At 39.0% G+C, this 20,928-nt stretch overlaps 1 protein-coding gene across 2 annotated transcripts in view; it reads right to left on the bottom strand.

Moving 5' to 3' along the window:
• Window positions 1–201: 201 nt before the first annotated feature.
• The window catches only part of LOC115767668 (protein sprint), a 267,104-nt gene continuing 246,377 nt past the window's right edge, over window positions 202–20,928 (bottom strand). For both annotated transcript variants that reach the window (XM_030711957.1, XM_030711956.1), the window contains 5 exons: window positions 8,810–9,031; window positions 8,454–8,748; window positions 3,250–3,523; window positions 1,991–2,271; window positions 202–1,930 (listed from right to left, as the gene is read on the bottom strand). In XM_030711957.1, coding sequence (XP_030567817.1) covers window positions 1,700–1,930; window positions 1,991–2,271; window positions 3,250–3,523; window positions 8,454–8,748; window positions 8,810–9,000 — 1,272 coding nt within the window. In that variant the 5' untranslated portion in view covers window positions 9,001–9,031 and the 3' untranslated portion in view covers window positions 202–1,699. The remainder of the gene's footprint in view (window positions 1,931–1,990; window positions 2,272–3,249; window positions 3,524–8,453; window positions 8,749–8,809; window positions 9,032–20,928) is intronic.

The raw sequence follows: 20,928 nt of genomic DNA, 5'->3' as shown, positions 1-20,928 counted from the left end.
GCTTAAACATGCTTTAGATATATTGTGGGTGTTCAGTAGGCTTACACAATGTGCATAATGTTAGCTTCTTTTTATATTTAAATAAATATGCATGTACGTTTTCAAGTGTTGAAAAACACTTAAATGAAAGAAGCCAAATTTAAAATTGTTTTCAAGCAATTCTTCAATATATATTATTTATTACATCAATTACAAACAGTACATAGCTAACATAATGCATAATTTGTTGTATAAACCTAGCTACTTAATCGATTAATATTACACATTTAATTTTTTTTTTTTGCTTCGATTCTTTTTTAACATATACAATACATATGAATATTTGTATCAAATACGTCTATAGATTTCGCTAAAAACTAAATATACTTTTCTTTTTGTTGATGGTTTTATTTTGTTTACTAAATAAACACTGGCAGCTGCTGAAACATTTCGCAAAAAGTCCGGCACCCCGAAAAAATCCAACACATTAACATTTAATCCCATTTGCAAGCTATTCAGGATTGCGTCTGTGGCAACAAATATGCAGCTGCCACTCACCGGCAAATGGACACAAAAACAGAAAAAAAACAGAGTAGAAACATTGCAGACGCATAATACCGACTGTACAATACTCTGTTTAGAGTTTTCATATAATTGAAATCTGTCTGAAGAAGTCTTTCTTGGCCTAATATATTCGGGTTTATTTATACTCTGTAGACAAGCTGGCGGCTCGAATCCCATATACCCCACTTCACTATACGAACAGGGCATACATATGTTGAAAATAATTGTAATGTGCGTTTGAATATTTGCTTCATATGAATTTCATATTGCATATTTTTGCCTTTGTTTTGTTTTTTTTTTTTTACCAATTTTTTTTTTATGTTATGGCCATGTGTGTGTTAATGCTCCCTCCGCCCACCGTTAACCCCGCCCAACGCCAGTTTTCATTATCAATTTCACAAAAATGTTTACAACTTTTTATACCCTTTCGGAGGGTATTCAAATTTTGTGAAAAAGGGTGTCAAGCCTGGAAGAAGAGTGTCTTTATTCTTGATCAGGATCGAGAGCCGAGATATATCTGTCGACTTTCTATGCAAACTAAACTCTTAATCTTAAAGCTGTCGGATCGAAAGACTATATCATAAAGCTGCCCTAGGAATGATTGGTCGAAAATAAAGTTCTTATTTGGAAAACTTGTACATTCCTCAAGAAATCTTGAACAATATACTAGAAATACTTCCATACATCTCCCATATAAGCAATATCTTTTCAAAATCGGATGACTATATCATATAGATCGCTAGACATTACTATAACATATAGATCTGCTAGAATCGGCTGTAAAAGTCAGTTTTTGTGTCTTTCAAGAAATCTTCAGCAAGCTGCCCATTTGCAAGCTTCACAATGCTCGTAGAGTATTTAATCTTCGGTGTGCCGTAGCTTGCCGTTCTTTCTTGTGTTTTGTGTGTTGGATTCTGGTGGATTTTTGCGTTTGGTCGCCACGTCAACCGCCAGCACAGCCAATTAAGCAAATTAAACAGATTGTTATCCTGTCCAGACAGGACAGCGGGCCGCAGCAGACCCGCCTCCTGACACGAGTCCAGACAACATGTGTGTGCGCGCGCTTAATTCAATCAATGTCACATAATTACTTAATTAATTAGATGCGGCCCCGCACCCGCACCCGCAGCCCGCCCGCGCCCGCGTCCGCGTCCGATCACACATTCAAATCGGCCATCATTTTGCGAAAATCATTTAGCGAGCCGTACATCTCAAAGTCGCCTCCGTTCCCGCTCCCGCTTCCGCTCCCATTCCCATGCCCGTAGGCCTGCGTCTGGGCGCGTATGTGCGCCGGACGCGGCAGTGTCAGCGGCACCGGCAACAGCTCCGGCATCACGGAGTGATGCGTTATCAGAGCACGCAACGAGCTGAACTCCTTGGTGAAGCCCTGTTGGATTAGAAGGGATTAAAAGTGTTTGCATAAGTGGGAACTTCTTGAGACTCTTACCTTGATCTTGTAGCCCCGCTGCGTGCGGAGTATCAAATAGTGTGCGACGCGCGGCGATGGCGGCGGCACGCGCAGCGACAGCGCAAAGCAGCCCGGCTTGGTGCTGCTCTGGCGCACCAGAAAGGCGCCCGGACTCTGGCGGGACAGCACCTCCAGTGAAATCTCTCTGGGTATGCCCGCCTGATACCAGGCGGCGCCTTTCAGCTCCTGCTGCTCGGCCAGGCTCAGGTTGTCCAGGCGAAATGGTGAATTCGCCGCAAACAGTTTCGGACTGGAGTTTGCTGTGGCAGAGAGAGAGAGAGAGAGAGAGAGAGAGAGAGAGAGAGAGAAAAAGGCAGAGAGTGAGAGAGAGAGAGGGAGAGAGAGAGAGAGAGAGAGAGAGAGAGAGAGAGAGAGAGAGAGAGAGAGAGAGAGAGAGAAGATAAAAAAGATGTTATTAGAATAAATTAGCTTCAAGGTTCAAGGTTTCTCTTCTTGAACTTTCGCCACACAAACTTGGTTTCCCATTTCCACGTGCACTAGTGGATTGCCAAAAATACATTGAACACCATTTCGAAAACTATTATTAATCTAGAAAAATGGAGGTGTCAGTCTTAGTTACGTCTCAAATTAATTTGCATATGCTTAACCATTATAAGTGGAATTTCACGTGCAGAGTTTCACTTATTTTTCACCTTTCTAAGTGGAACTTGTGGTCTTCGTTCATCTTTCATCAAATTTTCACCTCTCTCTGTGGAACCTAATTTGTTTTCATATCAATGAAATGACTAAACAGTTTTCCACCTTTAAAAGAGTAAAACTTAAATCCATTTTTCACATTTATAAATTTAATATCGTAATATTGAAAAAACAAATCTTTCAACAGGTTCCCACCCATATAAGTGGAATTTGACAAAGATTAGAACTTCAATTAGTTTTCACCTTTTTAAGTGGATCTCTGGGTATAGTATATGTGGTCTTCATTCACCATTTGTCAAATTTTCACAACTTGGTACAAATTAAAAATTAATCTGCAAGTTTTCCTTTTACAGAGTGAAATTTGACATTCATCACTCATTTTTCACCTTCCAAAGTGAAACTTAATGTACAATATGTAGTCTTCGTTTATTATTTGTTCATAAGATGATGAAATTAAATCAAATTTTTGCGTAAAATTTGACATACATTAATTTTCTTACATATCGCTCAGATGTAAGAGAAAGCATTCACCATTTCACCCATTTTTCACCTGTAATAACTGAAATTCGATAGATTCTTACCGCTGCACGTCTCACGCAAATATTTCTTGCTGTTGGGCAGCTCCGACTGTAACCGTTGGGTGGCCGTTTCCAGGGCCGTCAGCGATTGACGACAGGAGTCACCGAATTTGCTTGCAACATATTTATCCGGCTCGCAGATGGCCTCGTTCACATAGCCATCCGAAATGGTCTGCGATGAGCCCGAGTTGAGCGAGGAGGAGCAGGTGTTGTGCACCAGCGGGCGGCTGTCCTCGGTGCCGCGCAGCAGTCCAATGCCCATGGTGAGGCGTTTAACCTGCAAATGAGTCAAGGGAATGGGCATATTGTTACGTATATTTGCATGTCTCGGATTCGTGTTTGGCTGCCAATTTGGACAGAATGTTGTTCTTGTTGTTGTTGTCGACGCAACGCGATAATTGCAATTTACTTGGCCCTCAACAGTTGCGAAACCATTTTATAATCAAAGTTGCCGTTGTTTTCAGCCTGGCCACAAAGCCAGCTAACAACGAAATCACTTTAGTTTGACAGAACAACAAAACCACGACAAAGTTGGTTGGCAGTGCTCGACGAGGAGATACCCTCGCATGTGCTTTTCTTATGGTCTACAATATAGGCTCAAAATTCCGTTATCGAAAAAATTAGTCTTGATCAAGATTCTGTAGGTTAAATTTGGCGCATTAGGTTCTTAAAGCTTACAATATGTGCTCTGAAACCTTCAATCAATAATCGATATTTATCGATTTTAGTAAAGTAGCTGGGGTTATCGCAAAAGTGAGCTGGTTGATATTTTCAACGAGAACCTATATGCCAAATGTGAGCCATTCATCTCATATAGTCTAGAATATATACCCAAAAAGAAAGAGCTTGTAATCGATAATTATCGAATTTTGTTTATTATCTGAAGTTATCAAAAAAAATAATGAATTGATATTTTAAACGAGGAACTTTATGAAAATTTTATTGTATTTTTCTGTTGTAATATGGAAGATGTGCTCAAAAATTCGTTGCTAATAATCGAAACTTATCGATTTTAGTAAAAAATGTAGTGCTATCGAAAAAATGAGCTGAATGATATCTTAAACAGGGAACTTTATGCCAATTTCGGCTTACTCATATCTGGTTAAATAGAAGATATGCTCCAAAAGCCTTAACTAATAATCGATATTTATCGATTTATTTGTGAAAAATGTTGTGTTATCGAAAAAATGATCTATTTCCCCGATTGTACAGCTGCAATATACCCCACTTCAAGTGCATACAGGGCATGACAGCAACAAGCAACCGCCTTAAATTGATGTGTAACATTTTTGGTTAGCAATGAAATGTTAACTATGTAGTCGGTACTTTCAGTACTTGGCAGCCCCACAACTTGCCCTACAAGTTGTTTTCATTTTGGGCTGCGGTAAATTACTTTGAAATGAGTTAAAGCAGAAAGTTTTACGTGCTTTCAGGGCGCCATTTAAAGCGCTTCCAATTAGTCGACAGTTCCGACCAAGTGTTGAATGCTGCTGGCAGGCCCCACAATCACACCCTCCCCTGCCTACCAGCCTCGGCCTTATAAGTTATTTACCTAATTTGTTATAATTATGTTGATTTTATGTAGCTGCCAAAATGGTCGGAGCCAAAATATTCTCTTTTGATGTGGCTGCTTTCAATGGCCGCTGCCTGTTGAACTTCCTGGAAAGGCAACCAGAGTCCATTTTGTTATACTTACAAATGGGAGCTTTCTATACAAATATTATGTGGATTTTCTAAGAACTTGCAGCTGTTGAATATGCATAAGGATGTGATTTAACTAGCGTACACTCTTTAACACTACTTTGCTCGGTATTAGGTAAAGTTTTACAAAGAGAAATCCACAAATTTATGGTGAATGCTCTACGTGGACTTTAAGATTTTAGAGATTTGTTTAAGTTTATAGATTTTGGGAATAAATAACCTCTAGAGTGATTCTTCATCTAAATTGAACCTATTTTAAATCGAAGTTGTACGAGTTTGTTTCCGATAATCGATAATGCATGCCTTGTTTTCAAGCAATCGATAAAAATCGATATCGAAAACCGGTTTTTGAGCAAATCTTTTAGGGTTGACATATAGCTTTTCGAATATTATATATAGGTCAAGTATCTTTCACTTTAAAGACAAGTTTTGTAGAACTTTCCTCGAAATTATGATGTATTTTTCAAATATGTTTGATTTTTATATTCAAAGTAGGCAATTTGTTTTTAAATTTATTGTTATTACTATTAAGTTTCTTAATTGTGATCAATTTCTAGTCATCAAATCGAACAACACGCTAAAAGATACACTTTATTTAGCTTCTACCCAGTAAAAGATTCAATAATAGAATGTGCTTCAATTCTTTTTGAGTTAAGAGTTTGTTACTTTGCTGCCAACTGTGAATCATTTTGCAATTGCAGCTAATTGAATTGGCAGTCGGCACTTGTTTTTATCGTTAAGTATGCAATCAGTGCCAGAGGGGCAGCCGGGGGCAAGGGGGCGTGGTGGGGTAACCTAATGGCCCCATTATGCTAATGACATTGGAGAAAAGACAATCGCAATATGCAAAATCCGTAGCAAGTGCAAGAGAATGCGCCCAAGTGGCACTCGGCAGGCGATGCTCGACAAATCCGACAACTGACAACTGCTAGAAAAAGGCGTAAATATACAAAAAATGCAAGGCAAACGCAAAGAGAGAATAGACAAGAAGATGTGGAACGAGAGGCGAACGGGGGCAAGAGGAAGAGTGCGGCAAGAACAGGCAAAAGGTAGTAGGCATTGTGGGAACAATGGAACAATTGGGCCGGGGGCGTGTCTAAGTTGAAAGCATTCGTAAAGTACTCCTTTTTGAATACCCTGTAATTAACAAATGACTCAAATGGGGTATGTCGACGATTATGGTACGTTTGTAATGGGCAGAATTTTGTTATCCTTTTGGGTAAATGTTGTTTATTTCTTTGATCATGTCTCTCTCTCTCTCTCTCTGTATCTTTCTATCTCTCTTTCTCTCTATCTGTTTGTCTATAAACTATAAACCGAAACTACTAAATTATATCTATAGTATTTTCTCTCCTAAGACCCTTTTGGGGATAATGTCACATTTTAAATAGCTTCATCCTCTTAATTAAAAACATTCACTTGCGATTTTTTTAATCTCTCTCTTTACTATCAAACTTCTTATTTGTGCTGGCATTTGATTTCTGCTAAAGCCTCAATATTTAACAGCAATTATTTATATAATTTTATATTTCTAGGGTGTGTGCTAGTCGAGTTGATAACATTCCTATTTTTTCCTACGTTAAACCTTGAATATTGTGAAATTTGCTTTTTACTTTTATCTTTTCTTTTGCAAACAGGGTATTACACAGTCGATCACTCTCAATTAGTGCATTCTAAGTTGGTTGTGCCGCCTTTTGATTTTGTCCTGTTTGCACTCCTCTCTCTCTCTCTCCTTCGCTGCATCTTTTGTCTGTCTTTTAGTTGGCAGCAAAGTTTCGCCCGTTGCCGACAGCTGCAGCTGTCAGCTGTAGGCCTATAGCATATACATACATATATATATATATATATATATATATATATATATGTGTGTGTGTGTGTTTGTAGCGAGAGGGTTTTGTCGGCATTGTTGCTGCGATTTATGTGTCATAAAGTCACTAAGTTAACGGCATTTGGCTGCCATTTGCCTGCTGCAACTTTTTCATCTCCCACACACACACACACACACACTCTCTCGCTCTCTCAGCGGGCGGCCCTCTGTGTCCGTGTGTGTGTGTGCGTGTGAGAATGCACTAGAATATGGCGCGTTGCACTTCAGCTTTCCAGTTGTTGTTTTTGTTGTTGTTGTTGTTGTTGTTGTTGTTGCTGTTGACGCTGCTTTTGTTTCTTGTTGGAATTGCCGGCGGCGCGTGCCAAAGTGCCGTTAGCTTGAAAATTTGCATTTTTGCAAATTAATTTAATGAACGCTTTTGGGTCTTGTTTAGTGGCAAACATTTTTCGAGTACACCGAGTACCAAGCCGTTCGAAGTGCCTGCTAAATTGCATTTGATTTTCGAGTGATGGCAATTTGTTTGCCAGTTAAAGCTTCTAAAGTTTTTGTCGCTCTTGAAGCTAAAGCTGCTTTTCTGTATAAACTTGACTTAAGTTGAAGTGCATTAAAAAAAGCTACTGCTTTTGAGTAAATAAATTGAGAGGGAGAGAGAGAGAGGGAGAGAGAGAGACTGAAAACAAACTGTGCCAGCTGAAAGATGCTTTAGGTTCATGTTAAATGTTCATGATAGTTAGAAATGGGAAACCTAATAGTAAAAAAAAATAATAGCAAATAGAAACTTATTTTTATAAGCAAAGTGTATTTATCCTCTTGTCAGAGAAAATGTTAAAATTACTTGGAAGTGTGGCAACTCTGTGTCGATAACAATAGTCGATAGGTTCGATAAGTTAACAGGCCTTCCTCAATGCTGCCATATATGCTTAATTTTAGTTAAATTTTGACATCAGATTAGTTAACAAGCACATGTAAATGCGAATGGCGGCTTGACAGGCAGTTTAGCTTTAACAGCAAGCTCAGATAAAGTTGAGAGTAATATTATAACCATTTAAATAACATCATATTTATCAAAAGGAATTTGTTCAACTGCTTCATTTTGCTACACATTTCTCTTGAATATTTCGCAAGTCCCGTGGCACTCGCGTCGCTCTCAATATACATTTGCCAAGTTGCCAATATTAATGATATTTCTTGAAAGTTTTTTACTTTCAGCAACTATTGCTGCCTTGCGCTGCTTTGGGTAAGACTCCTGAAAGTATGCAACTTTTTCTTGTTGTTGCAATTTGTTCATTTTTAGCCCGACTTTCATTTCAATTTGGCAGTTTATTTGACTTGGCATCTGCATTGGCATTCAAATTGAATCGATTTCTGCTAACCAACCACTGAAATCATCAGCGTAAGCAGATTTATGCTACAAAAAGGACACGATTCCAAGCACAATGAGAACAGATTGCAATATTTCATAGAACAAGAATGAATAGCTTGTCTGGGCTTGTCGAAGATTAGATGCACTTGCAAGTATTAGATAGCTTTGGGTTTTGATTGAAAGTAGCTTATATATGATTTTCCCTATACCGTCTATATAATATTGTGCCTTAATGTTGATGAGCATTTGCCCATATTTTAAAGCTCTTGTGTATAAGATTCTCTGCGATCGAAATAGTGTAGAAGTTTGACTCACCAGAGGGGGTTTATCAACCAAACGACGACAATTATTCATTTCAGTTGGGGAATTGTCCTCCTCGGAGCTGGGCGAACGTGGCACCTGCTGCTCCTGCCCATTGTTATGGCTGTGTGCGTGATGGCTGCTGTGCAGCAACTGCAGCTGCTCCACGTGATGCCGCGGCGAGGCACGCGGCTGAACCGGATGCGGATGCGAATGCGAATGCGGATGCGAATGCTGATGATGATGATGTTGATGTTGATGGTAGAAATGCTGCTGTGTTGGGCCTGTTGTGCCGCCCGTTGTGGGTGGGCTGCGTGAATAGGTGCGAGTTTTGCTTATTGTGACCAACTTGAAAAGCAGCGACAACTTACCTGAAACTTAGCTCGGGCAGCAGCTGAGCCAGGGGTCGAGCTGTGGGCGAGCCTGTTGCTGGGCCTGTCGTGTCGCCCGTCTCGATGAGCGTTGTCTCCGCGTTGGATGCGGCTGCTGCTGCTGGCGAGTTGGAGAACGCGGCTGTACTGTGTTGCGGCTCGAGACGTAGTCGTATATCCTGCATGGCCATGGGTTTTATGCCTTCAAACACCTTACAGCATCTGGGGAAGGGTTGGGAAAGAGTTGGACGAGCTTGTTAAAAAGAAGTTGCCAAACAAATCCATTTCCTTGGCCAGAAGTTTTTTTTTTTTTGATCACTTTTGGTTAATGCTTATGATTTCATGCCTTTACTTGCTGTTTTGTCCGTAAAATATTTCTGCTCTTTCTTCTAAAACTTTTGCTTTAAGAGCTCTCAAGTTGTGCGCTTAAAGGCCGCCGGCGGCTGCAAACTTTTTGCCCGCAACTTTCAGCTTATTGAATTTTCACATCGCACACACACTCAAGCACACACACACTCACACACATACAAGCATGCATGTGCGTGTGCAGCTTGTAAAAGTTTTAATGCAATTTTAAGCCTTTGCCTATTAGTTGCAAATCGTTTCCAGATTTTCAGCATATTAATTTTAAAGCTAGGGAAACGCTTTCTTCTGCTTTTTCCTAGCCAAAAAGTGCTTTTTAATTGCCAGCGAAGCTGTTGCAAATTGGGTTAAGGTTGTGGCCCGACCACAGCTGCCAACTTTTCAACCGACTCCGACTCCGACTCCGACTTTGGCTTCTCTTTCTATATTTTCTTTGCTCTTGGCGCCATTCACCTACATTAAGGCAGCCGGCAGCAACAATGCCAAGGCACAAAAGGCTGCCAGTTTGTGGATAACAAAGCAAATGCAACATTCAGAAAAGAATAAGCGAATAACGCCTTGAGCATGTTTTAAGTGTGCTTGACTTAAATATACTCTGTAAAATGTTAAAACGAAAACGTGCAAACCTGGGGTAACCTTGGGGCAAATAATAACTCACATATCCATGCACTATTATTTTATATACATCAGATCAAAGTAAATGCAAGTCATAGGAATTTAAATGAGATAGAGAAATGGAGTTGTAGACAGGGAGAGAGATAGAGAGAGAGAGAGAGCATGAAAACTAAAGGGTGCTACTTGAATTCGTGAGAATCGAGTAGAAGGGCAACATTTAAAATACGATACTCTTTATATAATAGAGCAGCAAGAGATAAGCTTTGTGTGTATTTGGTAAAATAGACCATACATGTATAGAAAAATAAACACATATATAAATAAATACATGCATGAATACAATCATACATATGTATGTACATACATACATAATACATACATACATATATTCACATACAAAATTGAATTAAACAAGATTTGCGTGTGGAAGTGAGAACATAAATAGCGCTTATTATCAGTATAGATAATTAAAGAATTGGACAGATTAAAACCTTTCATGCATTTTAAACAGGGTATTCAAGTAATCAGCACCAGGCTCACATTGGCCGTAAAACTGAATGAGAACCTAAAGAAAAACTGCATTTGAGTTCTGCATTAAAGAATTCTCCAAGTCAAGTTGAGTTTAAGCTATGCAAATGCGTTTTGTTGCTGCTGCTGTTGCTGTCGATGATGTTGCTGGCGTTGATGTTGCTGCCGTTGATGTTGCTGCTCTGCATTTAACAAGTATACGCCATGTTGGCTGTGCATTAATTTAACAAACGACGAGGACAATGAGACACAAATGTGCTGACATTTGGCACTTCATGTAAAAGTTGCTTTTGCATAAGTTGCAAAATGTCAGCACTGACAGCGGAAGCAACAGCAACAACAACAACAGCAACAACAACAACAAACAGCAACTGGCTTATCTGGCATTATAATTCTCTGGCAATTTCTCGCCGCTCGGGCACACCCAACATGTTCATTTAACTTGTCATACACGAATGCATCAAAATGTTTCCTCTGCTGCACACAAGAATAACAACAACAACAACAGCAGCAAATTTGAAGAGTGACAAATTTCGTAGCACGCTTTTGTGCGTCTTTTATGCACTGTCAAATCTTTCTACTCAGATATATGTATAGAAAAATACTTGTGCTTTATTTGCGACTTCCTTAAATCAAGTAAAAGTTTTGTTCGATAAAATGCCTTTTATTTTATTTATTTATTTATTTTTTGTTGGCTAAAAAAAACTTATTTTTATTGCAGTTCTTGTTCTTGTGCACAACAAAAGTTTTTATCTTTTCGTAGGAAATGCCAGCGCCTAAAATTGCCAAGCAACAACAACAATAACTTTTAAAACTGCAAAATATGAAATAAAATGCAAACAAGGTAAGCTAAAATTTGGCTATCATATTTGTTTCTTAGTTTTTTTTTTTTTGTAACCAGAGAAAGAGAATTTTTAAGTTATCTCAATTAACTAATATAAATTCATTTAATTTAATATAAGTTCAATTAAATAATATTTATCACGCTATTCTCCAAATTCACCATTATGCGTGAAAAATGAGCGAAATGCTGCTTGGATGGCGGTTAAATTTCTTTCGATTCACGTCTATATAGGATATTTGATAATTGTCAGATGTTGATGCCAAATTCATATAGAAATCGGATGAGATTTGAACGAAAACTTTGAAATTTTGACTTATGTTTATAAAGGATATTTGATGGTACAATTATCCCATGAATTTTGACCAGGATACATGTTTCCAGATTTACATGCAGATTTGATCTTGAGGCCAAATCGTAAACAAACATCCAAACCTCGTGAAAATCGGATGAGATTTGATCGAGTTATGGGGGTGGGATACTTTGACCTATGTCTATATACGAATCTAAGGGGTAAGATTTTGACATGAATTTTGGCTAAAATTTAAAGAGTCAGATTTTAATGCCAGTTTATTCTAGAGGAAAAACTATGAACAAAAAGCCAAAGCTCGTGAAAATCGGATGATATTTGACCAAGTTATGGGGGTGAGAAGTTTTGACCTATGTCTATATCCGAATCTAAGGGGTTAGATTTTGACATGAATTTCGACCAAAATTTACGTAGTCAGATTTTAATGCCAGTTTATTCTAGAGGGAAAACTATGAACAAGAAGCCAAAGCTCGTGAAAATCGGATGAGATTTGACCGAGTTATGGGGGTGAGAAATTTGACCTATGTCTATATCCGAATCTAAGGGGTAAGATTTTGACATGAATTTCGACCAAAATTTACGTAGTCATATTTTAATGCCAGTTTATTCTAGAGGGAAAACTATGAACAAGAAGCCAAAGCTCGTGAAAATCGGATGAGATTTGACCGAGTTATGGGGGTGAGAAATTTTGACTTATGTCTATATAGGAATCTAAGGGGTTAGATTTTGACATGAATTTCGACTAAAATTTACGTAGTCAGATTTTAATGCCACTTTATTCTGGAGTCAAAACTATGAACAAAAAGCAAAAACTCGTGAAAATCCGATGAGATTTGACCGAGCTATGGAGGTTAGAAGTTTTGACCTATGTCTATATCCGAATCTAAGGGGTAAGATTTTGACATGAATTTCGACTAAAATTTACCTAGTCAGATTTTAATGCCAGTTTATTCTAGAGGGAAAACTATGAACAAAAAGCCAAAGCTCGTGAAAATCTGATGAGATTTGACCGAGTTATGGGGGTGAGAAATTTGTCCTATGTCTATATCCGAATATAAGGGGTAAGATTTTGACATGAATTTCGACCAAAATTTACGTAGTCAGATTTTAATGCCAGTTTATTCTAGAGGGAAAACTATGAACAAGAAGCCAAAGCTCGTGAAAATCGGATGAGATTTGACCGAGTTATGGGGGTGCGAAGTTTTGACCCATGTCTATATAGGAATCTAAGGGGTAAGATTTTGACATGAATTTCGACTAAAATTTACGTAGTCAGATTTTAATGCCATTTTATTCTAGAGGGAAAACTATGAACAAAAAGCCAAAGCTCGTGAAAATCTGATGAGATTTGACCGACTTATGGGGGTGAGAAATTTTGACCTATGTCTATGTAGGAATCTAAGGGGTAAGATTTTGACATGAATTTCGACTAAAATTTACATAGTCAGATTTTAATGCCAGTTTATTCTAGAGGGAAAACTATGAACAAAAAGCAAAAGCTCGTGAAAATCCGATGAGATTTGACCGAGTTATGGAGGTGAGAAATTTTGACCTATGTCTATATAGGAATCTAAGGGGTTAGATTTTGACATGAATTTCGACTAAAATTTACGTAGTCAGATTTTAATGCCACTTTATTCTGGAGGGAAAACTATGAACAAAAAGCAAAAGCTCGTGAAAATCCGATGAGATTTGACCGAGCTATGGAGGTTAGAAGTTTTGACCTATGTCTATATCCGAATCTAAGGGGTAAGATTTTGACATGAATTTCGACTAAAATTTACATAGTCAGATTTTAATGCCAGATTATTCTAGAGGAAAAACTATGAACAAAAAGCCAAAGCTCGTGAAAATCTGATGAGATTTGACCGAGTTATGGGGGTGAGAAGTTTTGACCTTTGTCTATATAGGAATCTAGGGGGTAAGATTTTGACATGAATTTCGACTAAAATTTACGTAGTCAGATTTTAATGCCACTTTATTCTAGAGGGAAAACCATGAACAAAAAGCCAAAGCTCGTGAAAATCGGATGAGATTTGACCGAGCTATGGGGGTGAGAAATTTTGACCTATGTCTATGTAGGAATCTAAGGGGTAAGATTTTGACATGAATTTCGACTAAAATTTACATAGTCAGATTTTAATGCCAGTTTATTCTAGAGGGAAAACTATGAACAAAAAGCAAAAGCTCGTGAAAATCCGATGAGATTTGACCGAGTTATGGGGGTGAGAAATTTTGACCTATGTCTATATAGGAATCTAAGGGGTTAGATTTTGACATGAATTTCGACTAAAATTTACGTAGTCAGATTTTAATGCCACTTTATTCTGGAGGGAAAACTATGAACAAAAAGCAAAAGCTCGTGAAAATCCGATGAGATTTTACCGAGCTATGGAGGTTAGAAATTTTGACCTATGTCTATATCCGAATCTAAGGGGTAAGATCTTGACATGAATTTCGACTAAAATTTACCTAGTCAGATTTTAATGCCAGTTTATTCTAGAGGAAAAACTATGAACAAAAAGCCAAACCTCGTGAAAATCGGATGAGATTTGACCAAGTTATGGGGGTGAGAAGTTTTGACCTATGTCTATATAGAAATCTAAGGGGTAAGATCTTGACATGAATTTCGACTAAAATTTACCTAGTCAGATTTTAATGCCAGTTTATTCTAGAGGAAAAACTATGAACAAAAAGCCAAAGCTCGTGAAAATCTGATGAGATTTGACCGACTTATGGGGGTGAGAAATTTTGACCTGTGTCTATATCCGAATCTAAGGGGTAAGATTTTGACATGAATTTCGACTAAAATTTACCTAGTAAGAGTTTAATGCCACTTTATTCTAGAGGAAAAACTATGAACAAAAAGCCAAACCTCGTGAAAATCGGATGAGATTTGACCAAGTTATGGGGGTGAGAAGTTTTGACCTATGTCTATATAGAAATCTAAGGGGTAAGATCTTGACATGAATTTCGACTAAAATTTACCTAGTCAGATTTTAATGCCAGTTTATTCTAGAGGAAAAACTATGAACAAAAAGCCAAAGCTCGTGAAAATCGGATGAGATTGGACCGAGTTATGGGGGTGAGAAGTTTTGACCTATGTCTATATCGGAATCTAAGGGGTAAGATTTTGACATGAATTTCGACTAAAATTTACCTAGTCAGATTTGAATGCCAGTTTATTCTAGAGGGAAAACTATGAACAAAAAGCCAAAGCTCGTGAAAATCTGATGAGATTTGACCGACTTATGGGGGTGAGAAATTTTGACCTATGTCTATGTAGGAATCTAAGGGGTAAGATTTTGACATGAATTTCGACTAAAATTTACATAGTCAGATTTTAATGCCAGATTATTCTAGAGGAAAAACTATGAACAAAAAGCAAAAGCTCGTGAAAATCCGATGAGATTTGACCGAGCTATGGAGGTTAGAAGTTTTGACCTATGTCTATATCCGAATCTAAGGGGTAAGATTTTGACATGAATTTCGACTAAAATTTACATAGTCAGATTTTAATGCCAGATTATTCTAGAGGAAAAACTATGAACAAAAAGCCAAACCTCGTGAAAATCGGATGAGATTTGACCAAGTTATGGGGGTGAGAAGTTTTGACCTATGTCTATATAGGATACCAGCGGGTATACCCCGGCTTATCTTACTTTTGCATTTGTCTTTCATATGCTATATTCTATTGTTTTGTTTTCATTTTGCTTTTTTCTTTTTGTCTTAATTCCTCTTTGGTTTTATTCTCACTATTTGTAGCTGCGTTCAGCGTTTCATTTCATAAAATTGAAATTTACCTTTATGTGCTGTCTGTTTCAGCTATTGCGCTTCCTTGCGTTGCCATTCCCAAAAGCTACTGCCCCAGACGCAACATATGAATGGCTCATATCCGAGTGCTCAGCTCTGCTCTCTATATGTTTCTATATAGACTGTGACACACACACACGCACACACGCACACCCATAAGCACACACATTTGCTTGTTAGTTTATTGAAATTGATATTATGCGAGAGTTGCCGTCATGCTAACTCTATAACGACGGTCTGGCAGTGGTGTCTGTCGGTGTCTGTCCCTGTTTGTCTTTTGTGGGCACTTTTATTTCTATTTTCATAGAGATTTTGTTACGAAATTCATTGTTAAATCGCTTGGAAATATTTTGGATAGACTGAAGACGCTGCTGTGTAGACTTTGATTGCCATATGAAAGTGTCTCATGTCTCATGTCTGCCGTTTCAGTATATCCATTAAAAAGAGCACAGTAGGGTTGAATCATGTTGTAAGAGTGTTTGTGACAGGCAATATGATACATCTCATGCGTTAAAAATTTGTTATTAAGTTGAGAAGCGGCATTTGTTTCAGACATTTATTATTTAGGTGTTTCCTTAGTAATTGTGGATCGCTCTTCTATGCGATTTTCATAAGATCAAGTAAGGTCCAGAAGATTTTCAAGCTTCTCTTTTTCTCTCTCACTCTCTTACTCTTTGTCTCTCTCTCTCTCTCTCTCTCTCTCTCTCTCTCTCTCTCTCTCTCTCTCTCTTTGTGTGTGTATCTTTATAGCACGCTCTTTTGTTTTTACTAGTATTTGACTCGGCTTCTCCCTTGTTACCCCTCACTCTCTCCGTTTCTTCTCTTTTAAAAATCGCCTTTCTATGCGATTCTCTTTGTTTTGTATTTTGTTTTCCACGCATAAATCGATTACTTCGCTACAGGGTATCGCCCGGTCCAGCATTCTCGTATAGGGGCCACCGGTTTATTCTCTGTATTCGTTGAGTTCATATTTTCTTCGACTTTTATGCAGTTACTGTGAAATTCAATCGCCAATTGGACACATGGTGCTCTATGTGACTCTCTTAAAGCGCTTAAATCAATCGGCTGTTGCATGTGACGCAAACAACAGCGGCACAAAATGTCAACAGTCTTTGAACTTTTGGTTCATTGTGGCTCGGATTGCCGCCTGGGTGGCCGCACTCGCTGGATTGTAATAAAATACGGAGAGCTTCAAGTGAAAAACAGAGTTACATAGTGATAACTAACGGTTCAGCCGACCAGAGTCCATGGCCTATGTGGGATTCGGGATTGCCTGGCTGCCTGCCTTCCCCTGTTACGTGACAATCCGCAGCCCAGTTTCATGTGCCGACATGTGGCATGTGGTACGTATGGTAGAAGTAGGCGCGCCCTGGCCCCAACAACAATAGCCACAATGAGACTTTAAATGTGCACCGCATTTGGCTTGACATCAACGACGAACAGCGACAAGCATAAAGCGGCCAAGACAGGGCTCAACAATGAGACAGCGACAACAACAGCAACTTCTACAACAATAAGCACAACAACAGCAAGAGTCAGGCTCAGAGTTTGGTGCCGACTAGAACTAAATTTATGAACTCCAACAGCATACTACTTTATTTATTTGAAATCTACAATACTTCTGCTATAGACATGAAAATAGATATTCAAAAAAGATTCGTTCTGACTCACTGACTGACTGATTGACTGACTAATTGGTGATCAACGCACAGTCCAAAGTGAAGCTGAAATATTTACTGTAGTTTCCAAATGTGATGTCAGATGATGTACGCTAAGGCGGCGTCTTGCCAATTGCCAACTGCAAGTAGGAAAAATATCACATAGAACGGTTGCAACTTTTTTATTTAACATTCGATTGACCTCAAAATCATTTTCAAATAACTTTTATACAGTTTTTTTAAGTTTAATTGAGACGTTTTACTTTTCGTAAAACTCTTCCATTTTGGGTGGAATGCAGACTTCACTAAATTTTAGGGTGACAAATTTAGTATTATCCGTAGCGATTTTGAAGATTCCACCCGCAACTGTGAAAAATTGGCGGAAGACGTTTGTTGTTGTTTGATTAAGCTTTTAAAAATGTAATATTTTCTGCAAGTTGCAATATCGAATGTATTCCCCTTTTACATGTTAACTAGATTTTTAGAACAACAGTTTTTTATTTGCAAAAATAGCTTAATATTCAGATTATTCACTTTAAATGAATTTTCTTGGCGAAAACGCAAACCGGAACGCGCTGCGTGTAACACGAGTCAAACTCATTGTCTCAGCAAAGTGTCTGTTAAAATTGATGATGCCTTCACGCGGGCTGCAATTGCAATTCAATTATGAATTATGCCAACAATGTTCCTTGACATGTTTGCTGTTGGTCTCGCTTTAGTTGATGCTGCTGCTGCTGCTGTGGCTTCAGCTTCAGCTTCTGCTCCTGCTGCTGCAGCTTCTACCACTAATTAAATGCAATGCTGTTCGCTCGATTTGTTGTGCTAATGCTGCGTAATTACGGAATGCGGCGGCGACCACGAAGACAACATTGACGGCGGCAACATTCCAAGACGTTACTCATACGTCGCGTGTGTCAATAGAACAGCGAGAAATGCTTTGAAATCGCGGCGTCGTGCTGCAGCAGCAGTTGGAGTTGCAGTAGCAGTAACAGTAGGAATTGCAGTAGCAGTTGCCGCCGAGGTGTAGTTGAGCCGCAAGGGCGAGGACCACATTGTCAGGCGGCTGCTTGGCGTCGTGTCCACATTTGGCATGCCACAACAAAAACAACAACAACAATTGCGTCTTTGTTTTGCCAGTTCCTGTTGCTGTTGTTGTTGTTGTTTTTGTTGTTGTTGTTGCAATTGTACATTGACACCTCATGGCTGTTGCTGCTGCTGCTGCGGACCTCTTTTTATTATACCCTATGCCCATTAAAAATGTCTACAAAAGGGTATATTGCTTGTATGTAAAAGGCAGCAGGAAGTACTTGCTGCTACTCCTCAATATCTATATAAATATATACATTCCTGATGCTGATCGACAGCTGGTCGATCTAGCTATGCCTGCTTTTCTGTCTGAGCAACTTTTTAGCAATACTTGGTCGTTACCGGCCTATATATTGGCCAACATTTTGGGAACCATTGTGCCTGCGCGAATTAACCAACTTCTTGGAATTTGTTAGCCAACTTTTCGGCATATTTTGGTCAACATTCCGCCCAATCTTTTTGGCTCTTCGTGCCCAAAACTACGGGCTGAGTGCTCAACAGCTCAGAAGAGATTCGTTCCAACTCGCTTCTAGCTACAGGGTATCTGTCTAGCCTAACACACTCGTCTAGATTATTTTGAGTGGATTTTTTTTGTTGTAGTGCCCTCCGTGTTGCTTTGTGGCCATGTACATGAAATTTATGTCGCCTAAAGTGCAACGTTGACAATGTGCGCTTGTAATTTGTTGTTGCTGTTGTTGTTGTTATTGTTGTTGCTGTTGTTGTTGTTGTTGTCAGCACTTGGCCATGGCTATTTAATGATTGTGTCGTGCAAATGCCAAAGCAAAGAGCTGCTGGAAACAACTTGGCCGCAATTGGTGAAAGAAGCTCGCAAAAAATAACGTACACATTTTTCACGCCCCGGGCCCAGCTGTTGTCAGCTGTTGCGCTGCGATTTCCACAGCTAGTTCAAAGGGGGTTGCATGCAAATGTCACATGCAATCATAAATGCATATCGCAGGAGGGAGTGCATAGTTGGGGGGGTGGCCAAATAGTCAAACACTTCCCGAGGCGCCAACGCATGCAACTGTAATAATTTATACAAATGTCTGCGGCTTTTGACTTGCCACTTGTCACCTTCGCCAACCCCTTTTGGCCTCCGCCTCCGCCACCCGCTGCCCGTATATTTTGCGACAGTTCAATAAAAGTTATGCGACAAACGCCGTCTGATGACACAGTTTGTGGCCTGAGCAAGTGTGGGCTTTGGTGAAAGGATGCTTGGCCGGGTGGCCAGGTGGGCAGATGCATCTCTGGGAGATTGAAAAACTTTTGCCTCGTTGAAGCTGAAAATGAAATATGTTTCTGCGTTTCCTTTTGATACCCTGTAAGCATTGTAAATAAGTGACAAATGGTGTGTAATCCAACAGGCAGAAGAAGCTATCTGCGAACACATAAAGAAAAGTTGTGTTTCAAGTAATCGATAAATCGGGTAAATTGGAAATCGGCTGAAAATCGATAAATATTGATTTGCATAACCGATTTTTGGATTTCTAGAGCTGTTGATAGCGTAAACGGAACAAGTATATTTCCCTTATTGGATATATAATGCCCATGCTTGACTTTTCGTGTATACAAATATTTGATTAGCATCTTTATGTGCTGAAGGTTTCAGACTTATCGCACAAGTTATTCAAGAATGGATGTTTCTGCGTATAAAGAAAAGACGTTCACAATCACTTACTAAAAGTGTGTACAGGGCATCTGCTAGTCGTGCACTCTCCCTTTGCTTGATTCTGGGTGGGTGGTGGCCGCGGGTTGAAGCCGAACAATGACAGATGCAAAGTGCAGCCCGGCGTGCAAAGTTAAGGTGTGCCATCGCCGGCTGCGGCATCTTTCTGCTCAAACATCGTGGGGTATCGATAAGCACCTTGGAGACAACTGAAACGCTTGAGAAATGCGGCTACACTCAGTCACATGATTTGGTTGCGGGATCTTAAGTTACTTTTGCTGTCAACAGATGATGCGAGCTGCTAAAGCACACACACACAATCACAAATACAGACAAAAGAGTTGTATCTGAAGAAAAGTTTTCAGTCTGTTTTTGGGAAAGCAGCCAACTTATAAGCGAGTCGGGCAGCGGAAACTACGCATTCTGCGCCGTCGACTCTATAAGCGAATTTCAACTTTAGATTTCCAAAAGTAGTTTTCGTAATTTGTTGAAGTTAAACATTCGAGTATTTGTATGGAAAACTGTTTTATTGTTAGCAAAGATTTAAAAACAATGCAATTTTCTATATCGATATCTACTAAATCGCTTTTTTATCGCTTTCGTGTCGCCTTTTAATACACTTTCTCTTCTGTGTATTTCTGAATAGAATAGAATAGAAATGTAATTGACTAATAGATTATTTCCTTTCTGCAATTTATCGCCTGCTTGATAGATAATCCACCAATAAGCCCTAGTCAAAATTTTCAATTTTTCTCTTTGTTCTAATAATTAGTAATATCGCCAAATAATCGCTAAGAAGTTAAAAAGGCGATTTAACCTATTTTCCCTGTATCAATCGCTTAAACTATCTACAAATTTTCTTTCAAATGGAACTAAGTAATATAATTTCAATCAAAGCTATTTTCCAGCGATATTTCTTGGCTTTGCTGAACTCTGTATAGGCTTTCCATTTATTTCATAATCAAAAAAAAAAATGTTTATAATTACATTTTTTAAAGTTTTGTGATGACTGCGAATGATATAAAACTGGCATTTAATTTCCATTTTAATGCTGCGCATCGAATTAAGGCGCTGAGCCAAGCGGCGCTTGGGCTTCAGGTAATCTGCCGATATGCATTGGCCAGGCTAAGACCCTGGAGCGCTAATCTTACAAGGCAATGTGCCGGGGCCACATGCAGGCCACATGCCGCCTGCATTCCATTAATTAACAATTAGTGGCATCAAAGGTGCGGCCGCAGC

Source organism: Drosophila novamexicana, unplaced genomic scaffold (assembly GCF_003285875.2).
Source record: "Drosophila novamexicana strain 15010-1031.04,08,12 unplaced genomic scaffold, DnovRS2.1 tig00001433-arrow-arrow-pilon, whole genome shotgun sequence".
Classification (NCBI taxonomy): Eukaryota; Metazoa; Arthropoda; class Insecta; order Diptera; family Drosophilidae; genus Drosophila; species Drosophila novamexicana.
Note: the sequence above shows the minus strand (reverse complement) of the source record. Positions and strands in the feature narration are given on the sequence as shown.